Genomic DNA, 27,638 nt, shown 5'->3' on the forward strand with positions numbered 1-27,638 from the left:
TGAATTTTGATATGTACATATATTAATGAAACCATTACTGAAATCAACCCATCACTTCTCTAAAATCTCCTCATATGTATTTTTAACCTATCCCTCCATCTGTTATCCTCCCCAGGACATCACTTATCTATTTGCTATCACTAAAGATAAATTTGCATTCCCTAGAATTTTATGCAAATACAATGACACAATATTTCGTGCTTTGTCTGGTTTCTTTCACTTCCATAATTACTTAATTTCATTAGTCAATAGTTTCCTTTTTTTGCTAAGTAATTTTCCAATTTATTGATATACCATCATTGTTCTAGCCACTTATTTGTTCATAAGTGGATTATTTCCAGGTGGGACTACAGGAAATAAAAGTGCAATGAACATTCATTTACAAATCTTTATGGCACCTGTGACCACCTGCTGGGACTAGTAGTCTGTTGGCCCCTAAGCTGTAGGTAGAATGTCTTTCACAGGCAGGTTGCAAGTTTTGTGCAAGCAGGCTGCCAACTGTGGCTAGAAAGCTCGTTTCCGTACCTATCAGCATCTCCCCCAATACAGCTTCTTGAGCTGCGTGTGCAACCTTGTGGTTTTAATCACATCTTAAATTAGGTGCAACCTTCTTCCCAGAGCTAGGAGAGTAGGGTGCAGAGCCCCTAGGGAGAATCAGGTTGTCTCTGAAAGACCCTCCATTATTTTCATGAGCCCCAAGCCAATCAATATACCATATGTGAAACCCCTGTCCAATGGGCACCCCCATAGAATGACCCCAGGAAAAGATGGAATACTCAAATACCCTGGGCACTTCCTGAAAGCCAGTGTCTTGTTCTGGCACTCAGCCTGGTCTGCTCTAGGACCAGATACTTTGCTGTGACTTGCCAACCAAAGTGATGTTTCTGCCTCTTTGCAAATTGTCTGAGGGAAAGAACCCCTGAAACTCTCTCTGGCAACCACCATCCCCTCAGGGCCTGCTAACAGGACCTAAATATTAATTTGGAGTTGCATATCATGGTTTAAACAGCTGGACCATAACTTAGGTGTATGTGAAATATTCAAAAAGTTCAGAGAATTTGCACATTATGAAAGTAAAATACATGTATTTCAAATTTCTAACCAAAATAAATTTTTATTTTAATTCCAGTCTCATGAACTTTTTGAGCTACACTTATAAGTTTAAAAGTTAGAATTGGTGAATTGTTTTCCAAACCTGTTCCATTTTTATCCACTTTGACTTATGAATTGGACAGCATATGCTGAATATTTTATATTTTAGAAATTTGTATAGGTATGTGGTAGTGTATTTTCACTAGTCTTAATTTTCAGTGAATAACCATGTGTCTACTGGTCATCTGCATATTGTATTGTTTGAAACTTTTTTAAAATCAATTTTCCATTTTTCTTTTGGTTTTATTTTTTATCAGTTTAACATTTAATCTAACTTTTTGTATATTCTGAACCCAAATAGCTTTCCTTATGTGTATTCTAAATAATTCTGCCCAATCTGAGCCTGGCCTTTTTAGTTATTTAATTGTATCTTTCAAACAAAAAAAAACATTAAATAAAGTCTAACATTATCATTTTTTCTTTTACACTTGAGTTTTCTTTTATATCTAAGATATAAATTCCTGCCCCTGCAAGTCACAAAGATTTCCCTCTTTTTTTTTTTCTACGTTTTAGAGTTTTATGTTTTACACTTAGGTCAATGAACTCTTTCATTACTATTGTGTAAGCTTAATAGTAAATTAATTTTTCCATGTAAATGTGTCACTTGATATGACATCAGTTATTGGAACAAGATTCCTCTGTCTTTTGAATTTCCTTGGTAACTTTGCTGAAAATTCATTCACTATATGTCTGGGTCAATATCTGGTAGACAGAATTTTTGTAGCTTTGTGGAAAATGGACAAATTAGGTTGAGTAAGATATCCCACTTTGTCCTTTCATTTAGAAAACAGTTTCATTTGTTCACTTGTATTTCAATATCAATTTTAGAAATAAAATGTAAAATTCTCCAAAAAGATCTTACTGAAATTTTGATTAAGTTTACATTATTTTAGCACAATCAAGGGAGCACTACTATTTGTTAACAATATTGAGACTTTTAATGGCAGACATAATCTATCTTTCTATTTAGATCTTCAATTTTCTCTGCAAAGACTTTTAATTTTCATTTTAGAAATTATGCATGTATTTTAAAAATATTCTTAATATTTTATGTTGAACTACTATAAATATTTTTCAAGCATTTTTTAAAACAAGACTATATTCAGTGTCTTTGTTAATGTGAGTCTCTTTTAAGGCTTATCAAAGTATAGACAAAAACTGCTAAGTTCCCATCTCTGTTTTGGGTCATAGATTTCTTCTAAATTTCTGTATACAGTGAATGTTTGAACTCTGAATCTTTTTGAAATATTTTATGACTTAATGACATTTTTCAATTTCCTACTAGAAAACACAATAGATACTGCCAGAGTAGCATATATTTAATATAAAATGCAGATATCAAATTCTTAAAAATTTTTTTTTACCACATGTTCTCCCTGATAGGTGACAACTAACTGAGCACCAAAAAGGAAACCTGTTAAAGTGAAATAAACACTATGAGAAACGGTGACTTGATCAGCCCCCGCCCTGTTGATGAACAACTTAATGTTATCCCTCTTAGTATTTTTGTTTGTTTGTCTACTTAATACTTTTGGTTGAATACTGTAATCAATACACAATTCTTCTTAAGTGCTGAAACTTAACTGAAAAGTGATTGCTGTTAAATGTAAGAGTGGGAATAAGAGAGGGAAGAGATGTGCAATTTGGGTCACGCTCAAGCTGACTTACCTCAAAAGGCAGAGTTAGAAACATACCAGGGGATTACAATTCAATCCCATCAAGGTGGCATGTTCCAATGCCATCTCACTAGACCCAGTGATCAATTTCTGTTCACCACTGATCATAATGGTAGGACTAAGAACCAAAGGGATCACATAAACAAACTAGTGTCTGCAAATACTAGCTGATAGAATAAAAAAGGGAGAGAATGATCCAACATGGGAAGTGAGATACACAGCAGACCCATAGAATGGCAGATGTCCTAAACAGCACTCTGGCCTCAAAATCAGCCCTTAAGGCATGTGGATCTGGCTGAAAAGCCCATGAGAGTATTTCAGGCATGGAAAGCCAAGACCCTCTGGGGGAAAAAAAAAAAAAACAAACAAAAAAAAAAAAAAACAAAAAAAAAAACAACTAAATGAAAGATCTCCAAGAGTGAGAGTGGAAAGAACGGGTCATCAAAGAAGGAGGTACCTTTCTATGAAGGGAGGAGAGAACTTCCACTTTGACCATGGCTTTGTCTAAATATGATCAGAGTCAGTGAACTCAGGGAGCTTCCGTAGCCTTGGCAGCTCATGACAAGAGCCTAGGGTGATTACTGATGCCATAAACAAGAGTGTCAATTTGTTAAGTCAACAACAGGAGTCACTGTGCACTTACTCCTCATGTAGGATCTCTGTCCTTAGTATGCTATACATTGAGATTTAATGCTATAACTAGTACTCAAACAGTATTTCTCACTTTATGTTTCTGTGTGGGATCAAACTGTTGAAATCTTTACTTAATGTATGCTAAACTGATCTTCTGTATATAAAGAGAATCGAAATGAATCTTGATGTGAATGGAAAGGGAGAGGGAGTGGGAAAGGGGAGGGTTCCGGGTTGGAGGGACGTTATGGGGGGGAAGCCATTGTAATCCATAAGCTGTACTTTGGAAATTTATATTCATTAAATAAAAGTAAAAAAAATTCCCATAAATCTATATCTTGAACATTCAAAGAAATACTGTCACTAGAAACAGTTAATAATATATTTGCTTTCATATCAGTGAGGTTTAAGATCAGAAATTTAAATGCTGAGAACAACTATGAATAAAATTGTCATCAGGAGTCAGGTGAATATTTAAATTATTAAAACTAAGTATAGACTAGAATCTATAAAGAAGGTAGAGAACTGTTAAAACTTAAAAATTTGGAGTTCAAGAAAGATTCTTAAGAAGAAAGGGAATGAGTGTAGGGTGGAAAGTACTATTCTGCTGTTAAATCTCTATATATGAAATATGTGAAATTTGCTCACATAAATACATATATATATATTTGTTTCCATATATATAAATGTTATAAATGTTTATATAAATATATACATAAAAGTTATATGTCTAAAAGAAGCTACTCTTGGTGGTGAAATAAAAAATGTGGATTGTAGTTTCTTTGCTCTTCCTTGTACCTTGAGCAGAATGGCTGTCACAACTACTGTCAGGGCTGATTCTATAGATAAATGTCTCAGCTTTACAGAACAAAGACTAGACTTACTGCCAGTAAATATTAGTTTAAATGAAACAATTTAAGATCTTTTGACAGCATAAATAGTCATCAATTTGTATTAAAACTCATTACTCTCTTCATCTTCAGATCTTGCTAAGGATTTAATATTATTAAATAAAAATTATAATAAGCCATTGTTTTTGCACCACACCAGGTCGCAACAAACCAGATTAAAAGTCAAAATGTATTCCCCATTCTAATGTTTCACATCACCAAACTGCAACCAAAACTAAGTTGTTATCTGAAATCAAGAGGATAACAGCCAAATTTCCCATATGCGCCACATTCAGTTGGACTGGTCATGAATTTCCCTCTACTTAAGTTCTCACAGAAAAGGTAACTTAGTTAGCCTAGAGTTAATATTAATTACCTTGTGATTGTTCTGTCTCCCGGACTTTGCCTTACAAGAAAAGTGACTTTGAAATGATCCACCTCCTTTTTGACTTTTTAATTTCTCCTTTCTTCAGGCATTTTTTCTATAAAACTGATCTCCTTTGCTCATTTCTCTGGATCATTTTTTATGCTATTTTTTACAATTGAGTGTTGTCCATTTTCAGATCTTTTTAAAAAAGTCATTAAAGAACTTTATATGTTGTAATGTTCACCTTTCAAAATCTAAAATAATATTACCTTTGATGACTAAGCATTTATTGTCTTTAATAAGTTTTTCGTAAGGTTTTAGTGTTAGGAAATCTTATTCTGAATTATGGATTTTTAAAATTATGCTGACTAAGGATAACAGAATTATAAAAATTCACAGAAAAAAAAAAAAAAAAAGGCCGGCGCCGTGGCTCACTAGGCTAATCCTCCGCCTTGCGGAGCCGGCACACCAGGTTCTAGTCCCGGTCAGGGCACTGGATTCTGTCCCGGTTGCCCCTCTTCCAGTCCAGCTCTCTGCTGTGGCCAGGGAGTGCAGTGGAGGATGGCCCAAGTGCTTGGGCCCTGCACCCCATGGAAGACCAGAATAAGTACCTGGCTCCTGCCATCGGATCAGCTCGGTGCGCCGGCCGCAGCGCGATGGCCGCAGAGGCCATTGGAGGGTGAACCAATGGCAAAGGAAGACCTTTCTCTCTGTCTCTCTCTTTCTCTCTCACTGTCCACTCTGCCTGTCCAAAAAAAAAAAATCACAGCAAGTTGGAAAATCTGTGAATAGTAGTTTATATACCATCTTCATCTCCTAAAGATATTCACTGGCCTCAACACATAGTTAAAGTGATTTTATTACTATCTGATCTTCTAATAGGAATAGAATTACAACATATTTCAGAATTCCATAAAAAATCTGGAATAAACAAGCTTAATCTTCTTAACAGATGAAGATGCTGGAACTTCAAATGGTGAAATGGAATACCTGAGGGTTTATAGAGGTTTAGGAGAAAAGTCAGCTCTTCAGGTAGGCTATTATCCACTGTGTCTGGATTAGTGCCATGCAGGACCAGAGAGGATCACTTTACAATTCTTTTGCTTATAGGGGATTTGCTTGGCTCTTTGCACTAAACACACAGCTTCTGCAGTTTTAACATGGCAGACAATGCTACACATTACCATGTCTCATCCTTCTTCCTGGTTGGTATTCCTGGTTTGCAAGATTTTCACTGCTGGATTGGAGTCCCTGTTTGCCTTCTGTTTCTCCTGAGCCTACTGGGGAACAGTGTAATCATTGTTACCGTTAAGCTGGAGCCAAGCCTCCATCAACCTATGTATTTCTTCCTTTGCATGTTGGCAGTGAATGATGTGGCTCTTGCCTATTCCACAGCCCCCAAGATGCTTGGCATCTTTTGGTTTGATGATCATCGGATTGACTTTAATGTCTGCCTTGCACTACTGTATTTTATCCACACATTTTGCATTATACAATCACCTCTCCTTGTCTCATGGCCTTCGATCGCTCCTTAACTATTTGCATACCACTGCGGTATACAACCATTCTGACAACATCACTGGTCATTAAAATGGGTCTAGTTGGTGTGATTCGAGCTTCACTTCTGGTTTTGCCCTGTCCTGTCCTTATTAACAGACTTCCATATTACACTAAATATGTCATTAATCATGCCTATTGTGAGCACATGGCTGTGGTGAAGTTGGCCAGTGCCAACACGTTTGTTAACCAAGCATATGGAATTTCTGCGGCTCTTTCAGTGATAGTATTGGACTTAGGTCTCATAGCAGCATCCTACATCAAAATCCTGCAGGCAGTCTTCCGGCTCTCTTCCCAGAATGCTCTCTCTAAAGCATTGGGCACCTGTGCTGCTCACATCTGCACTATTCTTGTCTTCTATAGACCAGCGCTCTTTAGCTTCCTAACTTATCGCATTGGTAAGAAGGTACCTCTGAGTGTCCACATAATTTTTGCAAGTGTGTACCTTCTAGTACCCCCCACTGTGAATTCTCTTGTGTATGGCGTCAAGACAAAGCAGATCTGTGACTGAGTGGTGAATGTTTTCTTCCCAAACAAGATCTCTGAAAATTAAAGCTCCTAAATGCAGACTCATTATTGCAGAATCTGGCTCTTGAAATCCTGGTAATTTAAAATTATCTTGATTCAGTGTGCTTTGTTCAAGGATGTTTGATATTATGCTTTTTGTTCTCTAAATCTAAATTTTTATGCCTTTTCTTTATTCCTTTAGAAATAAAGGGATTTTTTTCTATGGAAATCTTTCAATAAATATTAGCAACATTTATTTTTGATATTATTATTTTATTCTATATTGTTAATATTTTATTCAGCCTACAAATGTAAAATGGCTATATGAATTATGTAACAACTTACATTTTTTCAAAACATTGGACTTTGAAATTATTAATGCTTCCTTTTCCTATTCAATCTCTTTGTACACCCTGCTTTAAAGTTCCCCATAGATAGAGGTTGAATAATTGGTAGCATATAGAGTTACATAAGGGGGATAGGTTTTTTTAATTTTTTATTTATTTATGTATTTTTTTATTTTTGACAGACAAAGTGGACAGTGAGAGAGAGAGAGACAGAAAGGTCTTACTTTTGCCGTTGGTTCACCCTCCAATGGCCGCCAAGGCCAGCACGCTGTGGCTGGAGCACCGCGCTGATCCGAAGCCAGGAGTCAGGTGCTTTTCCTGGTCTCCCATGGGGTGCAGGGCCCAAGCACTTGGGCCATCTCCACTGCACTCTCGGGCCATAGCAGAGCGCTGGCCTGGAAGAGGGGCAACTGGGACAGAATCTGGCTCCCCAACCGGGACTAGAACCTGGTATGCCGGCTCCGCAAGGCAGAGGATTAGCCTATTGAGGCACGGCACTGGCCAGGGATAGGTTTTAATGTTCTATGTCACAGTAGAGAGACAATAGTTGACAAAAATTCATTATATATTTTTGGAAGAACTATTAGAAAGAAGTTTTAATGTATATAACACAAAGAATGATAAATATTTAAAGTGAGGGCAATGCTAATTACACAGATTTAATTATTACATGTTGTATGCATGTATTAAATTATGACAATGCACCTCATACCTATAAATTATTATTATATCCAAATTAAAAGTCCATTGCAAAAAACTCTTGAATAGAAATCATCTTTTGATATTTTTACTGATTGTAAAGTTAAAAAAACGCTTAACATTCCAATTATAATATGCCATGTACTAAACTCTTTACTCTGTATTTACTGTGTTAATCAACAAAGCTACCCCATGAATACAAATTAGGAAATTGAGAAATAGAGATGTTACATAAATTGCACAAGGTAAGTAACTTAAAAGGTAGAAATTCAGAATCAGAACCCAAGATGTCTAGGTTGAGAATACATGGTCTAAACTATTACACTGTTTTAGAAGTCTTAATGTTTTTTTAATTTACTTTGTACAAATAGAAGTTTATTCTTCTAAATATTTAATGTTTTATTATTCCAAAACCTCTTCTTTTTCTAGAAATTTGGATATGTTTTGAGTGTCCCTTCACTCTGTCTACCTGACACATCTATTACACTTTTTAGCAAATCTCCAAACAAGAATTGCTCTTATCTGACTAGAGAAATATTCAAGCAGTGCCGCCTGAAAACATTAAGGCTACAATTTCAAAATTTGAGTACAACTTTATGAGTCTAAAACTCTTCTTATCCACATGTGGTTTTATTTATGTTAGTTTCAAGGAATAGGGAGTTTAGGTAGGGCATGTTCATTAAGTGCTGAAATTGAAAATGATTTCTTTCTCACTTAAAGCAATTAATTCCATTATGAAGAACTAAGAAACTACCTTTGGGTGTATCTACTGATGTTTTATTCAAATCACCATTTTACTCTTTGACTGTTTTCATGGGATGAGAGTGTTTTGGATTGGAATTTTTTGATTTTTTATACAGGTTGGTGTTTATTTTTCAAACATTTAGTGTGTGTTCTCAAATGAATTAGCACTCAACTTTGACTTTTTATACTTGGCTCATTTACTTTTTTCTTATTTGTTGATTTATTAAAAATGTAGCTTACTTTTTGTATGTTTTAGCAAATAGTTACACATAATTAAAACTCCCCCCCCATTATTCAATGATCATTCGATACATTGAATGATCTTATCATATCTTTTTTTAGAAAATTTTTTACTTATTTATTTGAAAGAGTTTCAGAGAGGCAGAGGTAAAGAGAGAGAGAGAGAGAGAGGTCTTCCATCCGCTGTTTCACTCCTCAGTTGGCTGCAACTGCCAGAGCTGTGCTTTTCCGAAGCCAGGAGGCAGGAGCTTCTTCCAGGTCTCCCATGCGGGTTCAGGGGCCCAAGGACCTGGGCCATCTTCTACTGCTTTCCTAGGACACAGCGAGAGCTGGATCATTAAGTGGAGCAGCTGGGACTTGAACTAGTTCCCATATGTGATGCTGGCACTGGAGGCAGCAGCTTTACCTGATATACCACAGCATTTGCCCCTTATTATATATTATGAAGCTAGAGTTCCGGAGAGAGAAGAATTAACTTCATATGTTTCCATCATAATACCTGAAAGAATTTCAGTTTTAAAACTGCAAACCTTTGGTTTTATAATCTCTTAAATGAAGGTAATAGTTTATATATTTTATAATGCCGGGGTAAGGATTGAGGGATATAATGAACAGAACACAATTATCACAATTGTAAAGGAAATCTTATTCTCTTATTCCACATAGGATAAATATTAGAAGTATGCAGATCCAAACAAAGGTATTTTCCAAGAGTATAAAGAGAGGTTTCAATTGAATATCTCTGTATGATATTTTGTGTTTATTTTCCCAACCACACCACCCTACCAAACTTATCAATCATTAATACTTCATATCACTCAAGTGAGTAAGAGAGGCTCAATTCATGTCAGAGATTATTTATTAAGTATTTAATATATGCTAAACTGATGTGAGAAACTGTAGTAAAACAATACATTAATTAATGAAGAACAGCAACCAAAAAATGATGCATCTCTACTAGATTTTGTAGAAACAGTCTAATGTAATAAATTTTAATTATGTGTATGATTATTAAATATAAAAAAGATGAATTTGAGAAAATGTCCAATTTTGGTTTATTGGAGGAAATTCCATAGAAAGGCTGAGCTGTTTTGAAGAATGACGATGATTTTTCTAGCTCAGAAATTAGGGCAAGGAGTAAATGTAGTATCACAATGAATGTAAATAAATAGTAATAGAAGTTTGAGTACATACAGAAGGAGTGAAATAAAAATAAAAAGAAAATAAATCTTCTCAGAAAATCATACAATTATATGGTTTATTGCCCTTGTCTATATTCTTGATGAGCAGTGGTCATTGTACTTTTTTTTTTTTTTTTTTACAGGCAGAGTAGACAGTGAGAGAGAGGAGACAGAGAGAAAGGTCTTCCTTTGCCATTGGTTCACCCTCCAATGGCCCCCACAGCCGGCAGGCTGTGGCCGGCGCACCGCGCTGATCCAATGGCAGGAGCCAGGTACTTATCCTGGTCTCCCATGGGGTGCAGGGCCCAAGCACCTGGGCCATCCTCCACTGCACTCCCTGGCCACAGCAGAGAGCTGGCCTGGAAGAGGGGCAACCGGGACAGAATCCGGCGCCCCGACCGGGACTAGAACCCGGTGTGCCGGCGCAGCAAGGCGGAGGATTAGCCTAGTGAGCCGTGGTGCCGGCCCATTGTACTTTTTAGTGTTGAACTGTTTATTTAGCAAAGCATTAAGACTGTGACTGTAAATCAAATAAAAAATATGTTATCATAAACTTAAATACAAAGAAAGGAAAAATTTGGGGGAAGGAAATATTATTTTATTCTTGGATTTTTATCTATGATCTACATGAATTTTGTTTTTTGTATTAAAAAAAGAAAAACATCAGAGAAACCACTTTTTTTTTTTAACAGGCAGAGTGGACAGTGAGAGAGAGAGACAGAGAGAAAGGTCTTCCTTTGCCGTTGGTTCACCCTCCAATGGCTGCTGCAGCTGGCGCATCGCGCTGATCCGAAGCCAGGAGCCAGGTGCTTCTCCTGGTCTCCCATGCGGGTGCAGGGCCCAAGGACTTGGGCTATCCTCCACTGCACTCTTGGGCCACAGCAGAGAGCTGGCCTGGAAGAGGGGCAACCAGGACAGAATCCGGCGCCCCGTCCGGGACTAGAATCTGGTGTGCCGGTGCCGCAAGGTGGAGGATTAGCCTTGTGAGCCGCGGCGCCGACCGATAAACCACTTTTAAAAGATCTATTTCTCTCTTTGTGCCCCTCCCTTTCATTCTATCACTCTGCTTTTCAAATAAATAAAGTAAATCTTTTTAAAACACAAGGCAGGACAGTGTTAAGGTCAGTAGGCTAAGCCAGCACTTGCTGCCCTAGCATTTCATATCACAGAGCCAATTTCAGTCTTGGTTTCTCAGCTTTGAACCCAGCTTCTTCATAATGCAATTTTGAAGGAGGAAGAAGATGGTCCACAGACTTAGACATGTAGGATACATGGATGCGGCCCCAGGCTCCTGATTTTGGCCTGGCACAGCCCAGTATGATGGCCATTTGTCGTGTGAACCAGTGGAGAGGCTCCAGTCCTCAAGCTGACTAGGTGGAGCACACCTAGGCAGCTGGCTCTGGGAATGGCTAACTCTCTGTGGACCAGACAGGCTCATGTGGCAGAGTGGATCTTCTCTACCCCAGGATTGTGGAAGCCTTGAATACTGGGACTGTGAGAAAATGTGAATACACAAGAGGGTGCAGGGTGTAGCTGGGTCTCTGGGCAATTACTATGTGTGGCTCCACATGCTCACATTTTGAGATTTGATGATTTTTTACAGCCCTTATCTTTGCTGTGGAGGAACAGTTTTTTTCTTCATACTCTATGTTGAACTCCATACCTAGTGTATGATTAACCTTGTGAGTATAAAGTAAACTTAAAATAGATATTTGTAAAAATTAAGAATTGGAATAGAAGAGGAAAGAGCAAGAAGTGCTGGAGTGTGGGCAGTAGGGAAGTTTGGGTGAGACTTATCCCCTAAATGTGTATATAAGAAATACATGAAGCTTGTATATCTTAAATAATATTTAAAAATATGAAAGTAGCTATTTTAATTATAAAAATATATTCATTTGAGAAGCAGAGAAAAACTGAGTGAGGCATAGTTTTAATTATTCTTTAAATAAATTGTTTTGGTATTTTTATTTTGAAATTATAAAATTATTCTTATAAATTCTATTAATTCATAATTTCTCTTAACTAGATAAGCACATATGATGTTTGTTTAGCACTTAGAATGGGATAGCTGTTGAAATTATTGTGTAAGGAGTATAGATCTATAGGAGACTAGGCCTAGATAGATTCTCTTATGACTATTTGATTATTATTAAAATTTCTACTTATAAGTAACATAATTTGTTAATCCTGTAAATAGCTGACACAGTCATAGGTAAAATAGATATTGTGAAATATTTGTTTAGTACTCAGTTTGTCACCCATACCAATTATGTCATCTTACATATGGAGGATATAAGTATCATTGAGATATTTGGAAAAGGTAGAAGTCTCATTCAGGATAAAAAAGTACATGCAGATAGGGAAGAAAATTTCAATTTAGAAGTTCAATTTAAATGAATAAATAATTTAGAGAGAAGCTAGGCAATCTAAGATGTGCCCAAAATTCTTATTCCCTTGTTTAATTTTTCTTGCAAATTTTAATGTAATGAAGGGATTGTTTATTTAGACTTGTCAATTTCCCTTCAGATATTCTGAGCTGTTGGGAAAAATTAAGGCACAGAGCCCCCAAAAATGATGATTTGTCACTTTCATTGTCCTTAGGGTAAAGCAAGCCACAGCAGTGATACAACTCTGTAATCATACAAGGTCTACCTTTAGGAATACATTTAGGAATAAACACTCAGAAGTCACACCTGCAGTTTAAATCCCATGAGTATATTAACCTTACCCTATCCGCATAAAAGTCCATAATCTTACATCCCTTGTTACTAGCACTGGAAATTTCATATCTAGATAACAGATTTTTGCTCTTAAAGAATCGAGTTTGTGTTTTGCTAAACTTATGACACTTATGGAAATTGTATTACACTTTATATTCTTCCAAAATCAAACATTACTAGAAAGTAGAAGATCACAAATTTATGTAATTTACAATTTACTCAAGGCATATTTTCAGTCTTCTATTAATGTCTGCTATCTCAATCTCAAACTTCAACAATTCAAGATTTGCTCTCACTGGATTTCCTGGCCTGGAAGTCCACTATCTCTGGATCTCCATCCCTTTCTCCACCATCTATGCTATGGTTTTCCTGGGAAACTGCATGGTGCTCCATGTGATCCGGACTGAGGTGAGCCTGCACCAGCCCATGTTCTACTTCCTGGCCATGCTGGCCCTCACTGACCTGTGCATGGGACTGTCTACTGTGCACACAGTTCTGGGGATCCTGTGGGGCTTCATTAGAGAGATCAGCTTGGATTCCTGCATTGCCCAGTCATATTTCATCCACGGTCTGTCTTTCATGGAGTCTTCTGTCCTGCTCGCTATGGCTTTTGACCGCTATATTGCCATTTGCAACCCATTACGCTATTCCTCCATCCTAACTAATGACAAAATCATGAAAATTGGGATGGCAATCCTTTGTAGGAGCTCTTTGCTCATACCTCCAGTCATTATCCGTTTGAAGTTCTTAAATTATTGCCGTCCTCACATCCTGTCTCACTCCTTCTGCCTACACCAAGACTTACTAAGGATTGCCTGTTCAGACATTCGCTTCAACAGCATCTATGCTCTGGCCCTGGTTATCAGCAATCTGTTGTTGGATGCAGTGCTCATACTTATCTCCTACATCCTGATCTTGCATACTGTCTTAGCTATTGCATCGCAGGAAGAGAGAATCAAGTCCTTGCAAACTTGTCTGTCTCACATCTGCGCAGTTTTGGTTTTCTACATCCCAATCATTGGTCTGACTATGGTGCACCGATTTGGGAAACACCTCTCACCACTTGTTCACGTCCTCATGGGTAACATCTATATCCTTTTCCCACCCATGATGAACCCAATTATTTATAGTATCAAAACCCAGCAGATACGAAGAAGAGTCCAGAGATTGTTCTCTTTAAAGGAATCCTAAGTCTTGAGATAAAACATGAATGTTTTCAAAACTCCATGTTAAAAAGCAAAGGGTTAAGTAAGCAATTAAAATTTATGTAGTAATTGCTATTTTAATAATTTTATAGGTTACAAATACCTCTTCTTCTTTTCCTATAACCATCATAAATAATGAAATTCGCATGCATGACTGTGATGAATTTTATAAATAGGAATATGAATATATAGTGGACCAGCATTCATAATTTATGAGATAAATCTGTTTGTAAAATCCATTCATTGGGCTGGCACCGCGGCTCACTAGGCTAATCCTCCACCTTGTGGCACCGGCACACCAGGTTCTAGTCCCGGTCGGGGTGCCGGATTCTGTCCCGGTTGCCCCTCTTCCAGGCCAGCTCTCTGCTGTGGCCAGGGAGTGCAGTGGAGGATGGCCCAAGTGCTTGGGCCCTGCACCCCATGGGAGACCAGGATAAGTACCTGGCTCCTGCCATTGGATCAGCGCGGTGCGCCGGCCACAGCGCGCCGGCTGTGGGGGTTATTGGAGGTTGAACCAATGGCAAAGGAAGACCTTTCTCTCTGTCTCTCTCTCTCACTGTCCACTCTGCCTGTCATAAAAAAATATCCATTCATTATTATCCACAGTATACAATGAGGGTAGTTTTAAATTCACCCATTATGACAAAGGTAAACATTACCTAATAAAGCACTTTAAAAAATTAGTGAAAGATCAGTCATTTTATTAGTCTTTTTATTACTCTGAGCAACATTCTCATTTACTGTTTTTCTATGGCCTCAGCTACTCAGTTTAGGCATAGTGCCATATAACTGAATAAGTTTCATAGGGAGATAGGACAACTGGAATCAAATATAAAGTAGTAAAACAATGAAAAATGTTGCTAGAATTTTCACCAGCCACCCTATATTTCCTTGTAGTCACCTATGAATGTTATATATCACCAGGAATGGCCAGTGTAAGAAGATCTCTGTGATTCCTTATTCAAATAATAAAAACAACAGGGACCAGTATTACCATTTGAAAACTATGTGAATCACTTGAAAATGCTCACTTTGCGTTGTATCTTTCAACCATCTACCCCAGTTAAGAAAAAATAATAGATCCTGGAATGTTACAGTGACTAGATTATGTAAATATGTTTCTCATATCTCCTCATCAAAACTAAGATAGATATTATTTGCTATTATATAAACAGGTTTTTAAAATCCGCATGATTAAATTAACTGTCAAGATTTAGTGGGTAATGATATAGTCTATTTTAGTCAGTTGTAAGTCATTTGACAGTTCTTCTTTTTCTATCTTTTGTTTTTAATTTTTACCAGTTCAACTTTTACCATCTCATACTTTACTTTTACATATTAATGTAATATCAACACAAACAGAACAGATTCAATGTAGTTCACAGATTCAATTCTAAGAATATAATGATATTCCCTTCCTCCTTCTCTCTTTATAGTTATGCAACCTTTATAAAATATTTATATGGTAAATAAAGGTAAAAATATCATCATCGTGAATAACTGATGTTAATAGGGTGTTCATATTTGGACTCACTATGTGTAAATTTCCTCTAAGTATTATATGTCTGAAAACTTATATATAACTCACTTAATATCTTTAAGTCAGGTTTATGAGGCATAATTTCAAATAGTTATTTATCCTTGTTAGATGTATAAGCACACATTGATGAGCGTGGAAAACATTTGCAGACATAAAACTGTCACCACAATCAGGATGTAGAATATTTCCATCACCTTCAAAGGTGTCATTGTACCCATTTTGGTCATCCTCTTCTGACAGTCACTAATCTGATTTCCATCACGTAAGTTGGCCTTTAAAAGCAGACCATGTCAATTAAGTGATAATTAATATAATCTTTTCTATAATAATTTTTCACTTAGAATAATGCTTTTAGGATTCATTCCTATTGTTGCCTGTTTCCAAAGTAAGTTAACTTTTACTATTGAATACTATTCCATTGAATCATACACAATAAACTTTATTCATTCATGATTTAATAGATATTTTGCTCTTGTGTCGTTTTGATTTGGATAAAGGTCTTTTTTTAATAATTTTTTTTATTTGACGGGTAGAGATATAGATAGGGAGAGAGAGAGTCAGAGAGAAAAGTCTGCCTTCTGTTGGTTCACCCCCAAAATGGCCACTACAGTTGGCTCTGCGCTGACCCGAAAGCCAGGAGCCTGGTCCTTCTTCCTGATCTCCCATGCGGGTGCAGGGGCCCAAGCACTTGGGCCATCCTTCACTGCACTCCTGGGCCACAGTAAAGAGCTGGACTGGAAGAGGAGCAACCAGGTCTAGAACCCGGTGCCCATATGGGATGCCGGCGTCTCAGGTGGAGGATTAACCAAGTGAGCCAAGGTGCCGGCCCCTGGATAAAAGTCTTATAAACAGTCACCCTACCTGATTATAAAAGCATTTCCCTTAAGTTGGTTTTTAATTTACTTTAGTTTCCCTTAAATTTATTTTTAATGTTTGTGTCCTTATTTTTAAGAATATAATACCCACCAAAAATAATAAAAGATATAAAATATTCCTTAGTTTGTATTGGTCAGATATTTTTATATGCCAGACACATTGGAGGATCTAGGTAGTGACACTGATGACTAATCCTCAGAACTAATTTCTCGGGAAAATCCTATTCATTCAAATTTGTAAATGAGAAAATTATGATAAGGGAATTTTAAATTACTAGAACCATAATAGTAGGAGCAATTTGGTGTCAAAGTTAACTCTTTTATCAGATATGTTATCATTTCATTTTGTGTCCCAAGAATTTGCTCCATTGTCCTATTTTTTTCCTAGTGGTGGTGTTCATGTTGTGAATAAGGGTTTTAAATTGTAAATTGATGTAAATATATTTTTATTGTATTACCACATAAAATATTTATAGATCCTTTTGTCAATCAACATTATGATATACCAAGGCATGCCATTTATACCAATGTTTAACTATGTAATAAGTTTTAAACCTTATGTTTCAAAAGTAAAATGTGGAGATGTTTCTTATTTTGCTTACTTACTTTCATGGTGTTATCCTGCTTCAAGTAACATTATTTGTGCTAATAGTTGTCTTAACAGCAAATCTTCCATTTAAAATTCAAATAATGCTTTTGAACATCAAAATATCTTTTCTGTGTTGTAACTTACTCAGAATGATTTCTATAAATTGCAAGGCAATGTCTCAACTAGACTATTTCTTTCCTCCATAGGTCAATACCCACCCATTCTCACACTCATCCATGTTGCTATATTGAAGAGAAACTGACATTTCCCTGAGGTTTGGGACAGAGAACTGACTGGGGCTCTGATTTTGTCTCATTTAGTTGACCCATCCTGAGGAAATGTTCGCCTCCTCCCTCTGCATTGAACTCCAAAATTTCTGCACCCTCTGTTGAACTTTTCCTGATTAATTTCCCTTGAACCAACTTAATAAAATGTCTGTAACTGTGAATCTTACTCAACAACTCATCAACCTTGAAACATTTGTCTCAGTGACTCTTGGGTACACAACCCTTTGCCCCTACCCAAGATAACACTACTAACAACTTCTTTGGTGAGCATTTTTTTATGATTTATATGTCCCCTAGAGCACTGTAAGGAATGTGTAGGTCCATTTGATCTTGAAGAAGAAAGCCAGAGGGCTTTATTTCAAGCTATTCTCTGGACATGCTGCTTGGTCATATTCACTCGAACACTGCTCTCCTATGTTGTCATGAGACCTCTTGAAGGAAATCTCATTCAGCTCTTCAGAGAACAATGTGATAATGCACTTTTGCTTTTAGCTTCCCTCTTAAAACACACTGGGCTTCTATCTTTTCATGTTCTAATTCTTTGAATGAGTGCCAGTGAATCTGTAACTGAAAAGTTCTGTCTCCTCAATTCTCCAGTCCCACCTGCTCTCCCTTGCCCTTCTCCTGCTGAACATGTTTCTCTCCTCTTTTGTGTCCATAAGGAATTCCCTCCACATCAGAACTTCCTGTCTCCACACCCTTTTTCTAGTTGTATCCTCTGGCAAATGTACTTAATGACAGACGTGCTCTAGGAAAAGAAAAGAAAATTAGTAATATGGAAATGCAAGACATTTTTACATTTCAAGAAAACATTCTTACCTAGACCATGCTATCTCTGATCTGATGGAAATGCACACCAGCTTTTACAAATAATGATGATTATTTGTGGTATAAGTAAAGTTTTTATCCTACTGTGCAACACTGAAACCAATTGTCCTTGTGCTAACTAAATTTATACAGATATATATATGTATATATATATTATATATAATTACTATCATTTAGTGAATATCAATTCTGTTCCAGACACTATTACAAATACCATTTTTATCTGTCTGCATATCTATCTATTGAAAAATATGGGCACTTAAATTAAATTTCATTAGATTTTATAATTAGAAATATTGGAGCAGAGATATATTGATAGTCTTACTCCAGAGATTGCCTTCTTAGTTGTAGGCCTTCATAGTGTTCTACTGCCTAAAGCATACATCTCCTGATTAATTAAATAAAAATGATTACACTCCATAAATTTAAAGTCCAATATTTCCGCATTCTGAGTTTTACAGGGGTTCTGTGTATTCTCTTCACTATTTGGCCTTCTACTATCTGATCACCAATACACTTTCCTGACTCCTCTGATAATAGTTCGGTTTCTGAAAGATACTTCCCTGATTTCCTCCTGATATCTCTGATGCATATCCTAAGTTTCATTTAAGGAAATATGATATTCAGATTTCTAAAATATATTAAGTTAAAACTAGGAAAGCAGGTCATTTTGAGTCATCAAGATACTAAAAGAACCCATGCAGATTCCCAGGACACAGGAGCTAGTCTTGTTCCTGTGGGGAACTATTTTTTTCCACAATCCCTGCTAGCATTACAGGGAGTGGCATTTCCCCTTGAACTGATGAAACTGTTACATCCACTTCGGCAAGGCATTTTTTGATTGCTTCTGTCATTCAACCAGTGACCCTCACATTCCACTTTATGCCTGAGATAGCAGGGTCATTTCGCCCTTCAGCATATCAGGCCCATTATTTTAAAGATATGCATTTAGGTGGGAGGGAAATATTGGCGGGGGGGAGCCATTGTAATCCATTAACTGTACTTTGGAAATTTGTATTTACTAAATAAAAAAAGTAAAAAAAAGATATGCATTTAATGTGATTATAAAATAAATTCAAAGTATGTTATTGCAAAAATTATATGGAAAAAGAAGGAAAGGAAGGAAGAGAGAGGAAGGGAGGAAAGAAAGGATAGTAATATTCTTGGAATTGTATATATGAAATCTGTTCTCTAGACAAGTATGGTTATCTTAGAATTGTATGGCCAATTTTGTACTAACAAAAATTTGGTAAAAGTTAGAAAGCAAATAAATTCCAAAAAATACCAAAATCCCAGCCATCCCACTACTTGGAATTTACCCAAAGGAAATGAAATTGGCAAACAAACAAGCTGTCTGCACATTAATGTTTACTGCAGCTCAATTCACAATAGCTAAGACCTGGACCAACCCAAAGGCCCATCAACAGTAGACTGGATAAAGAAATTATGGGACATGTACTCTATAGAATACTATACAGCAGTCAAAAACAACAAAACCCGGTCATTGGCAACAAGATGGAGGAATTTGGAAAACATCATGCTGAGTGAAATAAGCCAGTCCCAAAGGGACAAATATCATATGTTCTCCCTGATCAGCGACAACTAACAGAGCACCAAAGGGGAAACTTGTTGAAATGAAATGGACACTATGAGAAACAGTGACTTGATCAGCTCTTGTCCTGACGGTTGTTGTACAATGTAATACTTTATCCATTTTAGTATTTTTTTTGTTCTAGTACCATTGGTTGAACTCTGTAATTAACACACAATTATTCTTAGGTGTTTAAATTTTAACTGAAAAGTGATCCCTGTTAGGAATTTGCAAAACATTATGCCGAGTGAAATAAGCCAATCCCAAAGGGGCAAATACCACTTGTTCTCCCTGATAGGTGACAACAAACTGAGCACCAAAAAGGAAACCTGTTAAAGTGAAATGAACACTATGAGAAACGGTGACTTGATCAGCCCTCACCCTGACTGTTGATGAAAACTTAATATGTTATTCCTCTTAGTATTTTTTTTGTTTGTTCTACTTAATACTTTTGGTTGAATACTGTAATCAATACACAATTCTTCTTAAGTGCTGAAACTTAACTGAAAAGTGATTGCTGTTAAATGTAAGAGTGGGAATAAGAGAGGGAAGAGATGTGCAATTCGGGACATGCTCAAGCTGACGTACCTCAAACGGTAGAGATAGAAATATAACAGGGGATTCCAATTCAATCCCATCAAAGTGGCATGTACCAATGCCATCTCACTAGTCCCAGTGATCAATTTCTGTTCACAATTGATCATAATGATAGGACTAAGAACCAAAGGGATCACATAAACAAGACTAGTGTCTGCAAATACTAGCTGTTAGAATCAAAAAGGGAGAGAATGATCCAACATGGGAAGTGAGATACACAGCAGACCCATAGAATGGCAGATGTCCTAAACAGCACTCTGGCCTCATAATCAGCCCTTAAGGCATGCAGATCCGGCTGAAAAGCCCATGAGAGTATTTCAGGTATGGAAAGCCAAGACACTCTGGAGGAAAAAAAAAAAAAAAAAAAAAAAAAAAACCTAAATGAAAGATTTCCGTGAGTGAGATCCCAGTGGAAGGAACGGGTCATCAAAGAAGGAGGTACCTTTCTCTGAAGGGAGGAAAGAACTTCCACTTTGACCATGGCCTTGTCTAAAAATTATCAGAGTCAGTGAACTCAGGGGGCTTCCATAGCCTTGGCAACTCATGACAAGAGCTTAGGGTGATTACTGAGGCCATAAACAAGAGTGTCAATTTGTTAAGTCAACAACAGGAGTCACTGTGCACTTACTCCTCATGTAGGATCTTTGTCCTTAGTGTGCTGTACATTGAGATCTAATGCTATAACTAGTACTCAAACAGTATTTTTCACATTATGTTTCTGTGTGGTAGCAAACTGTTGAAATCTTTACTTAATGTATGCTAAACTGATCTTCTGTATATAAAGAGAAATGAAAATGAATCTTGATGTGAATGGAAGGGGAGAGGGAGTGGGAAAGGGGAGGGACGTTATGGGGGGGAAAAAGAGTGTCAATTTGTTAAGTCAACAACAGGAGTCACTGTGCACTTAATCCTCATGTAGGATCTTTGTCCTTAGTGTGCTGTACATTGAGATTTAATGCTATAACTAGTACTCAAACAGTATTTTTCACTTTATGTTTCTGTGTGGGAGCAAACTGTTGAAATCTTTACTTAATGTATGCTAAACTGATCTGTATATAAAGAGAATCGAAAATGAATCTTGATGTGAATGGAAGGGGAGAGTGAGTGGGAAAGGGGAGGGTAGCGGGTGGGAGGGACGTTATGGGGGGGAAGCCATTGTAATCCATAAGCTGTACTTTGGAAATTTATATTCATTAAATAAAAGTTAAAAAAAGAAAAAAAAGAAAGCAAATAAAAAAAAGAATGAATGAATTATCATTGGCTCTGTACCTCCAGACCTGCTTCTTTAAAATGAATCACTAATTTATCTATAGCTTCATTTATTTGAAAAGTAGAATGAGAAAGAGAGAAGAAGAGAAAGATCTTTATCTACTGTTTCACTCCTCCAGATGGACACAATAGCCAGGTCTGGCCAGGCTGAAGTCAGGAGCAAGGAACCACATCCTGGTCTTTCACATGGGTGGCAGGGGACCAAACACTTGGACTACACTGTCTGGAGGGTTCACACTATGCACAATAAACATGGTGTTTGACAGTGATGCATGCTTTACTCATTTAATTTAAACTTCAAGAAGAGCAACATAAATAAGATTCTGGATCCAGACATTAATTTGCAAAGAAGGGAGCTTGAATCTGCTGAGACCAGCTCTGGTGAAAAGGGCTGTTTTGTGACTTCTTTTCCTCCTTTATGTCAATGCTGCAGCACTCTCCATAGCTAACCTAAGCTGATCCATGGATCTGGAGGCCAGTGTTTGTGAAGTGGTTTTGTTCTCAGTCTGGCATGATCTTAAATGTGTGAATTAGTGTACGAAAGGGTGATAAAAGCTCATGAAGTGCCTATGCCCACACAAACACATCATCAAGGATTTGAAATTGGAAACTTTCAAGATAGTGATCACCAGATGAAAAAGCTCTCCGCATTACATGACCTCCAGTGACAAAGATAAAAATTACTATTTGTGAGAAGAGCTATAATTTAAGTTTTATGTCAGCATAAAATAGCCCTCTTAAATAATTATGAAGGATTTTCTCCTGTACCATTTTCTGAGAGAAGTTTGTATTACATTCATATTATTTTTGCCTTAATTATCTGTATTCATCTAGTAGTACTCCTATTTGGCCTAGAAAATTTCTTGTGAGAAGGTTTTGAATTATAAATTCTCTAATAGATATGAGCTACTTAGATTTTCTACTTTTTCAGGAAGGAGTTTTTGTTTTTTGTATATCCTAAGAAATTATACATTTATCATGGTCATTAAATATATTGGAATACTTCCTAGTTACATAGAAGATTATATCTTTTTTTTTCCTGGCTAATCTGGTAAAGATTGTCAATTATATTTTCAGAGAAATATTCCACCCTCTAGTTCCTATAAATTCCAGTGAGATATATGTAATATATTATAGTGAAAGAATGTTGTTATTCTATATGAATATGCATGAACATTACCCGAAAGCAGAACATCAAAACTCAGAAACAATCCCAGGGTAACACTCAGAACAAAACATTTCATTGGTTATAAAAACTTTAAAAATCAGGATAAATTTAGAATTCTCTTCCTCATTGCCAACTTCTTGAATAATATCTAAATTTGTTTTAACAAATATGTTGCATATTACAAATTTATTTCTCTATTGTTTTTCAAAATGTCTTATTGTGAACTTAGGGCTATGTACTTAGGGTTACAATGGTAAACACAGGTATTGATGTCATAGAGTGTTGGCTAAAACTAACCATAATAAGCAATGTTTCAGAAACACAAATTCTCATGCTAAATATGGAATCCTCTTGTTTGGTTAGTCAATTTCATTTGGCAGTTTTTGAACAAATTGTTTAATAATATTAATTATATGCAAATCAAAATAAAATGATAATTTTAAACATTTTAGCTATTCATACATCATTTTCATAGAGATTAAACACAGAAAAAATTAATATATTAGTCCATTTATTTAACAGCTTGAATGATTCTATGTGGAAAATTTCATTTTAGATAGTGAGATGTAATGCTAAACAAATTAAACACTGTATGTTTACAGTTTACAGTTAAGAGTGATAAGGAAGGTGAAGACAGGTAATAAAATGTATAAATTTATTATATTTTTGAATAGTATATGGAATAAATAAATAGTGCATTAACTTGGAGTAAGAGAGATTCATACTTTTAGGGATCAGAGATGTTGTTTTTCAAAAAATCATCAATTTTAAGTATTAAGCAGGTAGATGAGAGCTTTGTATCCATAATATAATAGGTGCATCTTAGCAAATTTTGTCATTTGAAGACGTCGGTACAATTTTAAGCAGAACCATACCTAGAATCTGGAGGGAAAAACTGTGAACTAAGAATTCCTTAGATATAGAAGTGTTTTCATTGCTCATTCTTGAGAGAAAACATGATCAACCTACTCAAGCAGGCAAAATAGAGTTCTCTGGCAACTTTCCTATGAAAATGTCCTAACATGCCCTCCATATGAGCAATAGAAAATTCAGAATGAAGAGTTAAATGTAATTTCAGGAGGCAATGAGAGCAATGGATCCTCAACATTTTCTTAAGTAAATAATTATTCAATGGGAATTTACAAAAAAATAAGTTGAATGTAATAGCCTATATAAAGAAACAGGATGGATTGTACAAGTGAACATAGAACATATCTTTGTTATTAATTACTATTTTATTGTGTCATCTAATACCCCACTGTCATTTTTATTCCTTGGTAAATAAATTTAACTGTTACTAGTAATAGTAAAAATCAGTTTTTATGGTGAAAAATGCATTTCATAGAGCCATCTGATAATCACTCAGAGGATAATGGCTACATGTAAATTAATCTAAAGAACAGCATTGATTCTTGATCTATTTCAATGGCTTTTGCTCATGTGTGAGCTAATACTTTTGAAATCTATCTCTGTTTACATATCTCTCCTGACTCCACACTAAGAAATTAAAATGATTTTATTGAAGATTACTCAAGAAAATTAAAATCATTGTATCCCATGTTGAATCTATGTGTACCAAAGAAGAAACAAATGAAGTTGCCTTTGGGGCAGGCATTGTGGTGCAGCAGGTTGATCCTCTGCTTGGTCCCCCCCCATCCCATATCAGAGTGCTGGCTGGAGTTCCAGCTACTCCGCTTCTGATCCAGCTTCATAGTAATGTACCTGGCAAGTCAGCAAATGATGGTCCAAGTAGTTGGGTCACTGCCACCCATGTGGGAGACTCTGATGGGCTTCTGGTTCCTGGCTTTAGCCTGTTCCAGCACCAGAACTTGCAGCCACTTGGGGAGTGAATCAGAGATAGAAGATCCCTCTCATTCTCAACCTCTCTCTCGCTCTCCCTCTTTCTCTCTCCCTCCCTTCCAAATAAATACATAAATTATTTCTAAAAACATTGCCATATCACTCTGTTCTGTAGGTCCAGTGTTTATGAGGAACAGATAAATTAGTTATACAACTGTGGATAATAACAATAGGCAACATTCTTTTATATTCATTTAAGACACAGTTGTGGAAATTTATATGGATCATCTCAACAATCTTTTAAGATACATGTAATATTTTATATCCAGTAAAAAGATACATACTCAAGGCCAAGATCAGATATTTGGGATTCAAAATTTGAACTCAGAGCTCAAATGTTAAAAAGTTAGATCATGGGAGTCAGCACTATGGTGCAGTGGGTTAAGCCACCACCTGCAGCATTGACATCCCATATGGGTACCTGTTCAAGTCTCAGTACCCCACTTCCCATCCAGTGCCCTAATAATGCACCTGGAAAGCAGCATAGGTTGGCCTGGGTTCTTAGGCCGCTGCACCCACATGGGGAACCCATGCTCCTGGCCCCTGTTGGATCAGCTCATCTCTGGCTGTTGTGGCCATTTAGGGAGTGAACCAGTGGATGGAAGACCTTTCTCTCTCTCTCTCTCTGTCTCTGCCTCTTCTTCTCTGAAATTCTGACTTTCAAATAAATAAATGTATCTTTTTAAAAAAGTTAGATCATGGCCGGCGCCGCGGCTCACTAGGCTAATCCTCCGCCTAGCGGCGCCGGCACACCGGGTTCTAGTCCCGGTCGGGGCGCCGGATTCTGTCCCAGTTGCCTCTCTTCCAGGCCAGCTCTCTGCTGTGGCCAGGGAGTGCAGTGGAGGATAGCCCAGGTGCTTGGGCCCTGCACCCCATGGGAGACCAGGAAAAGCACCTGGCTCCTGGCTCCTGCCATCGGATCAGCTCGGTATGCCGGCCGCAGCGCGCTGGCCGCGGCGGCCATTGGAGGGTGAACCAATGGCAAAGGAAGACCTTTCTCTCTGTCTCTCTCTCTCACTGTCCACTCTGCCTGTCAAAAAAAAAAAAAAGTTAGATCATGATGCTAACTAAATATGTGACTACTGTTTTCTTTAAATTACAGAGATGAAAAAGCTCGTGGAAAAATTCTTAGGTTGATATATGATTCTTTTTAAGTTTTTAGAATGTGAGGGTAGGCTATGTCTTCAGTTCTGTGCTTCTCTGTTTATATAAAATTGAAATTGATTATTTAATTATTTAATTATTAGGCTTTAAATTTTTGTAACAAATTTAATATTTTGAAGAAAAATGGGTTTCCTTAGTTGTACCAAAAACAGCAGATAATCAGTAAAATTTTAACAATGTCTTGATTTTTCACAAATCTATTGTTATTGTTCTTCCTTAGGCTGACATGATACAAGATGTCCGCTATGAATTTAAGTACTCTTAATTGTGTGGCTACTTAGAAACATGAAGACTGAAGCATTTTAGTCTAAATCAACAAAATGTCTTTCTGAAAGCAAAGACCTGGATAACTGTCTCCTGGATTTGCTTGTTTTTAACCCCATAAATGATGGGGTTGAGAGTGGGTGGCACCACCACATACAGATTAGCAAGGAGGATATGTACATGGAGCGGTATGTTGCGGCCCCCAAATCGGTGAGCAAAGAAGGAGAAGAATGCTGGTGTATAGAACAGAAGGATGACACAGACATGGGAGACACAAGTACTCAAAGCCTTGAGTCGAGCTTCAAGGGAAGGAATTCTAAACACAGCACAAAGTATAAGTGCATAGGAGACGATGATAAGCACCACATCCAGACATGTAGAAAATAGGGCTGCAATTACCCCATAGTAAATGTTGACTTTAATGCTATCACAGGCCAGCCTGGCAATGCCCATATGTTCACAATATGAGTGACAAATAATGTTCTTGCCACAGTAAGTAAGACGATAAACCAGAAAAACCAAGGGGAAACAGATGAGGAAGCTTCTACTCACAGAGGCAATACCCATTTTTCCAATGACTGAGTGAGTTAGAATAGCAGTGTATCTTAATGGATAGCAGATGGCTACATAACGATCAAATGCCATGGCCAGCAATATGGCAGACTCTGCCACAAAGATGAAGTGAAGGAAGAACATCTGAGATACACAGCTACCAAAAGAAATACCTCCAGCTTGGAACCAGAAGATTGCTAGCATCTTTGGAGTGGTGACTGTGGAGAGAAAGATATCTGCCACGGCCAACATGGATAGGAAAAAGTACATGGGTTCATGAAGCCTGCGCTCAGTGAGGATTAGGAACAACAGCAGGGCGTTGCCTACAATGGCAACTATATACATGGAACAGATAGGGATGGAGACCCACACATGTGCATCTTCCAGCCCTGGGATCCCTATCATGGTGTACCAGATGTCTCTAAGATTGGTGTGATTAGAGGAGGTTGTCATCTTCTATTTTGACTTCTGATAGTGGATACTGGAATGGAGAAAGAAAATAATAATGAGAATTCAAGATTCTTTTCTCAGGTTGAATGTAAATATTGGCATTTTATTGAAGTTAATTGCCTTGGGAAATTGGTGGTGCTCACTTATGTTTCAAAGAGGATAAACCAGATACACTTCATTAACATCAAAGTTAACAATAGTTTTGTGATGCCAATGCTACAAGGAAGAAAATGATCAAAATGCCAGCTTTATTTTGTCAGAGATTTTTCAATGAATAATATATGTGTTTTTTGGTTTGTTTTCCAGTTATATTCCTATTTATTTCCTAGTTATGTATTTTGTATTTTTTAAGGATCTCACTTGTTTGAGAGTGGAGTCACAGACAGTGAGAGGGAGAGACAGAGAGAAAGATCTTCCATCTGCTGGTTCACTCCCCAAATGGCTGCAATGGCCAGAGCTGAGTTGATCAGAAGCCAGGAGCTTCTGGGTCTCCCACGTGAGTACAGGGACCCAAGCACTTGGGCCATCTTCCTCTGCTTTCTCAGGCCACAGCACAGAGCTGGATCAGGAAAGGAGCAGCTGGGATTAGAACTGATGCCCAAATGGGATGGTGGTGCCTCAAGTGGAGGATTAACCTCTTGTGTCACAGTGCAATGCTCCTGTATTATTCTTTAAAAGAGAACATTAAA

The 27,638-nt window shown here is 37.0% G+C and overlaps 2 protein-coding genes and 1 pseudogene across 2 annotated transcripts; 2 read left to right on the plus strand and 1 right to left on the minus strand.

Annotated features, from left to right (window-relative positions):
- The first annotated feature begins 5,875 nt into the window (after positions 1-5,875).
- On the plus strand, positions 5,876-6,825 carry LOC100349379 (olfactory receptor 52P1-like; annotated as a pseudogene).
- Positions 6,826-12,956: 6,131 nt separating this feature from the next.
- Positions 12,957-13,901, plus strand: LOC103350849 (olfactory receptor 51V1-like). Its single transcript, XM_008267963.3, has one exon. The coding sequence runs from the start codon at positions 12,957-12,959 to the stop codon at positions 13,899-13,901; it is 945 nt and encodes a 314-aa protein (XP_008266185.3).
- Positions 13,902-25,995: 12,094 nt separating this feature from the next.
- OLR110 (olfactory receptor Olr110) lies at positions 25,996-26,952 on the minus strand. The gene is given in 1 exon segment (NM_001171451.1): positions 25,996-26,952. A coding segment is annotated over 1 exon segment (957 nt).
- Positions 26,953-27,638: the final 686 nt, after the last annotated feature.

Source organism: Oryctolagus cuniculus, chromosome 1 (genome assembly GCF_051225735.1).
Source record: "Oryctolagus cuniculus isolate XC-2025 breed Fujian yellow rabbit chromosome 1, ASM5122573v1, whole genome shotgun sequence".
In the NCBI taxonomy this organism is placed as follows: domain Eukaryota; kingdom Metazoa; phylum Chordata; class Mammalia; order Lagomorpha; family Leporidae; genus Oryctolagus; species Oryctolagus cuniculus.

What these genes read in the sequence shown, in the direction of transcription:
- LOC103350849 (XM_008267963.3), top strand. Translation starts at nt 12,957, where the DNA reads ATGTCTGCTATCTCAATCTCAAACTTCAACAATTCAAGATTTGCTCTC.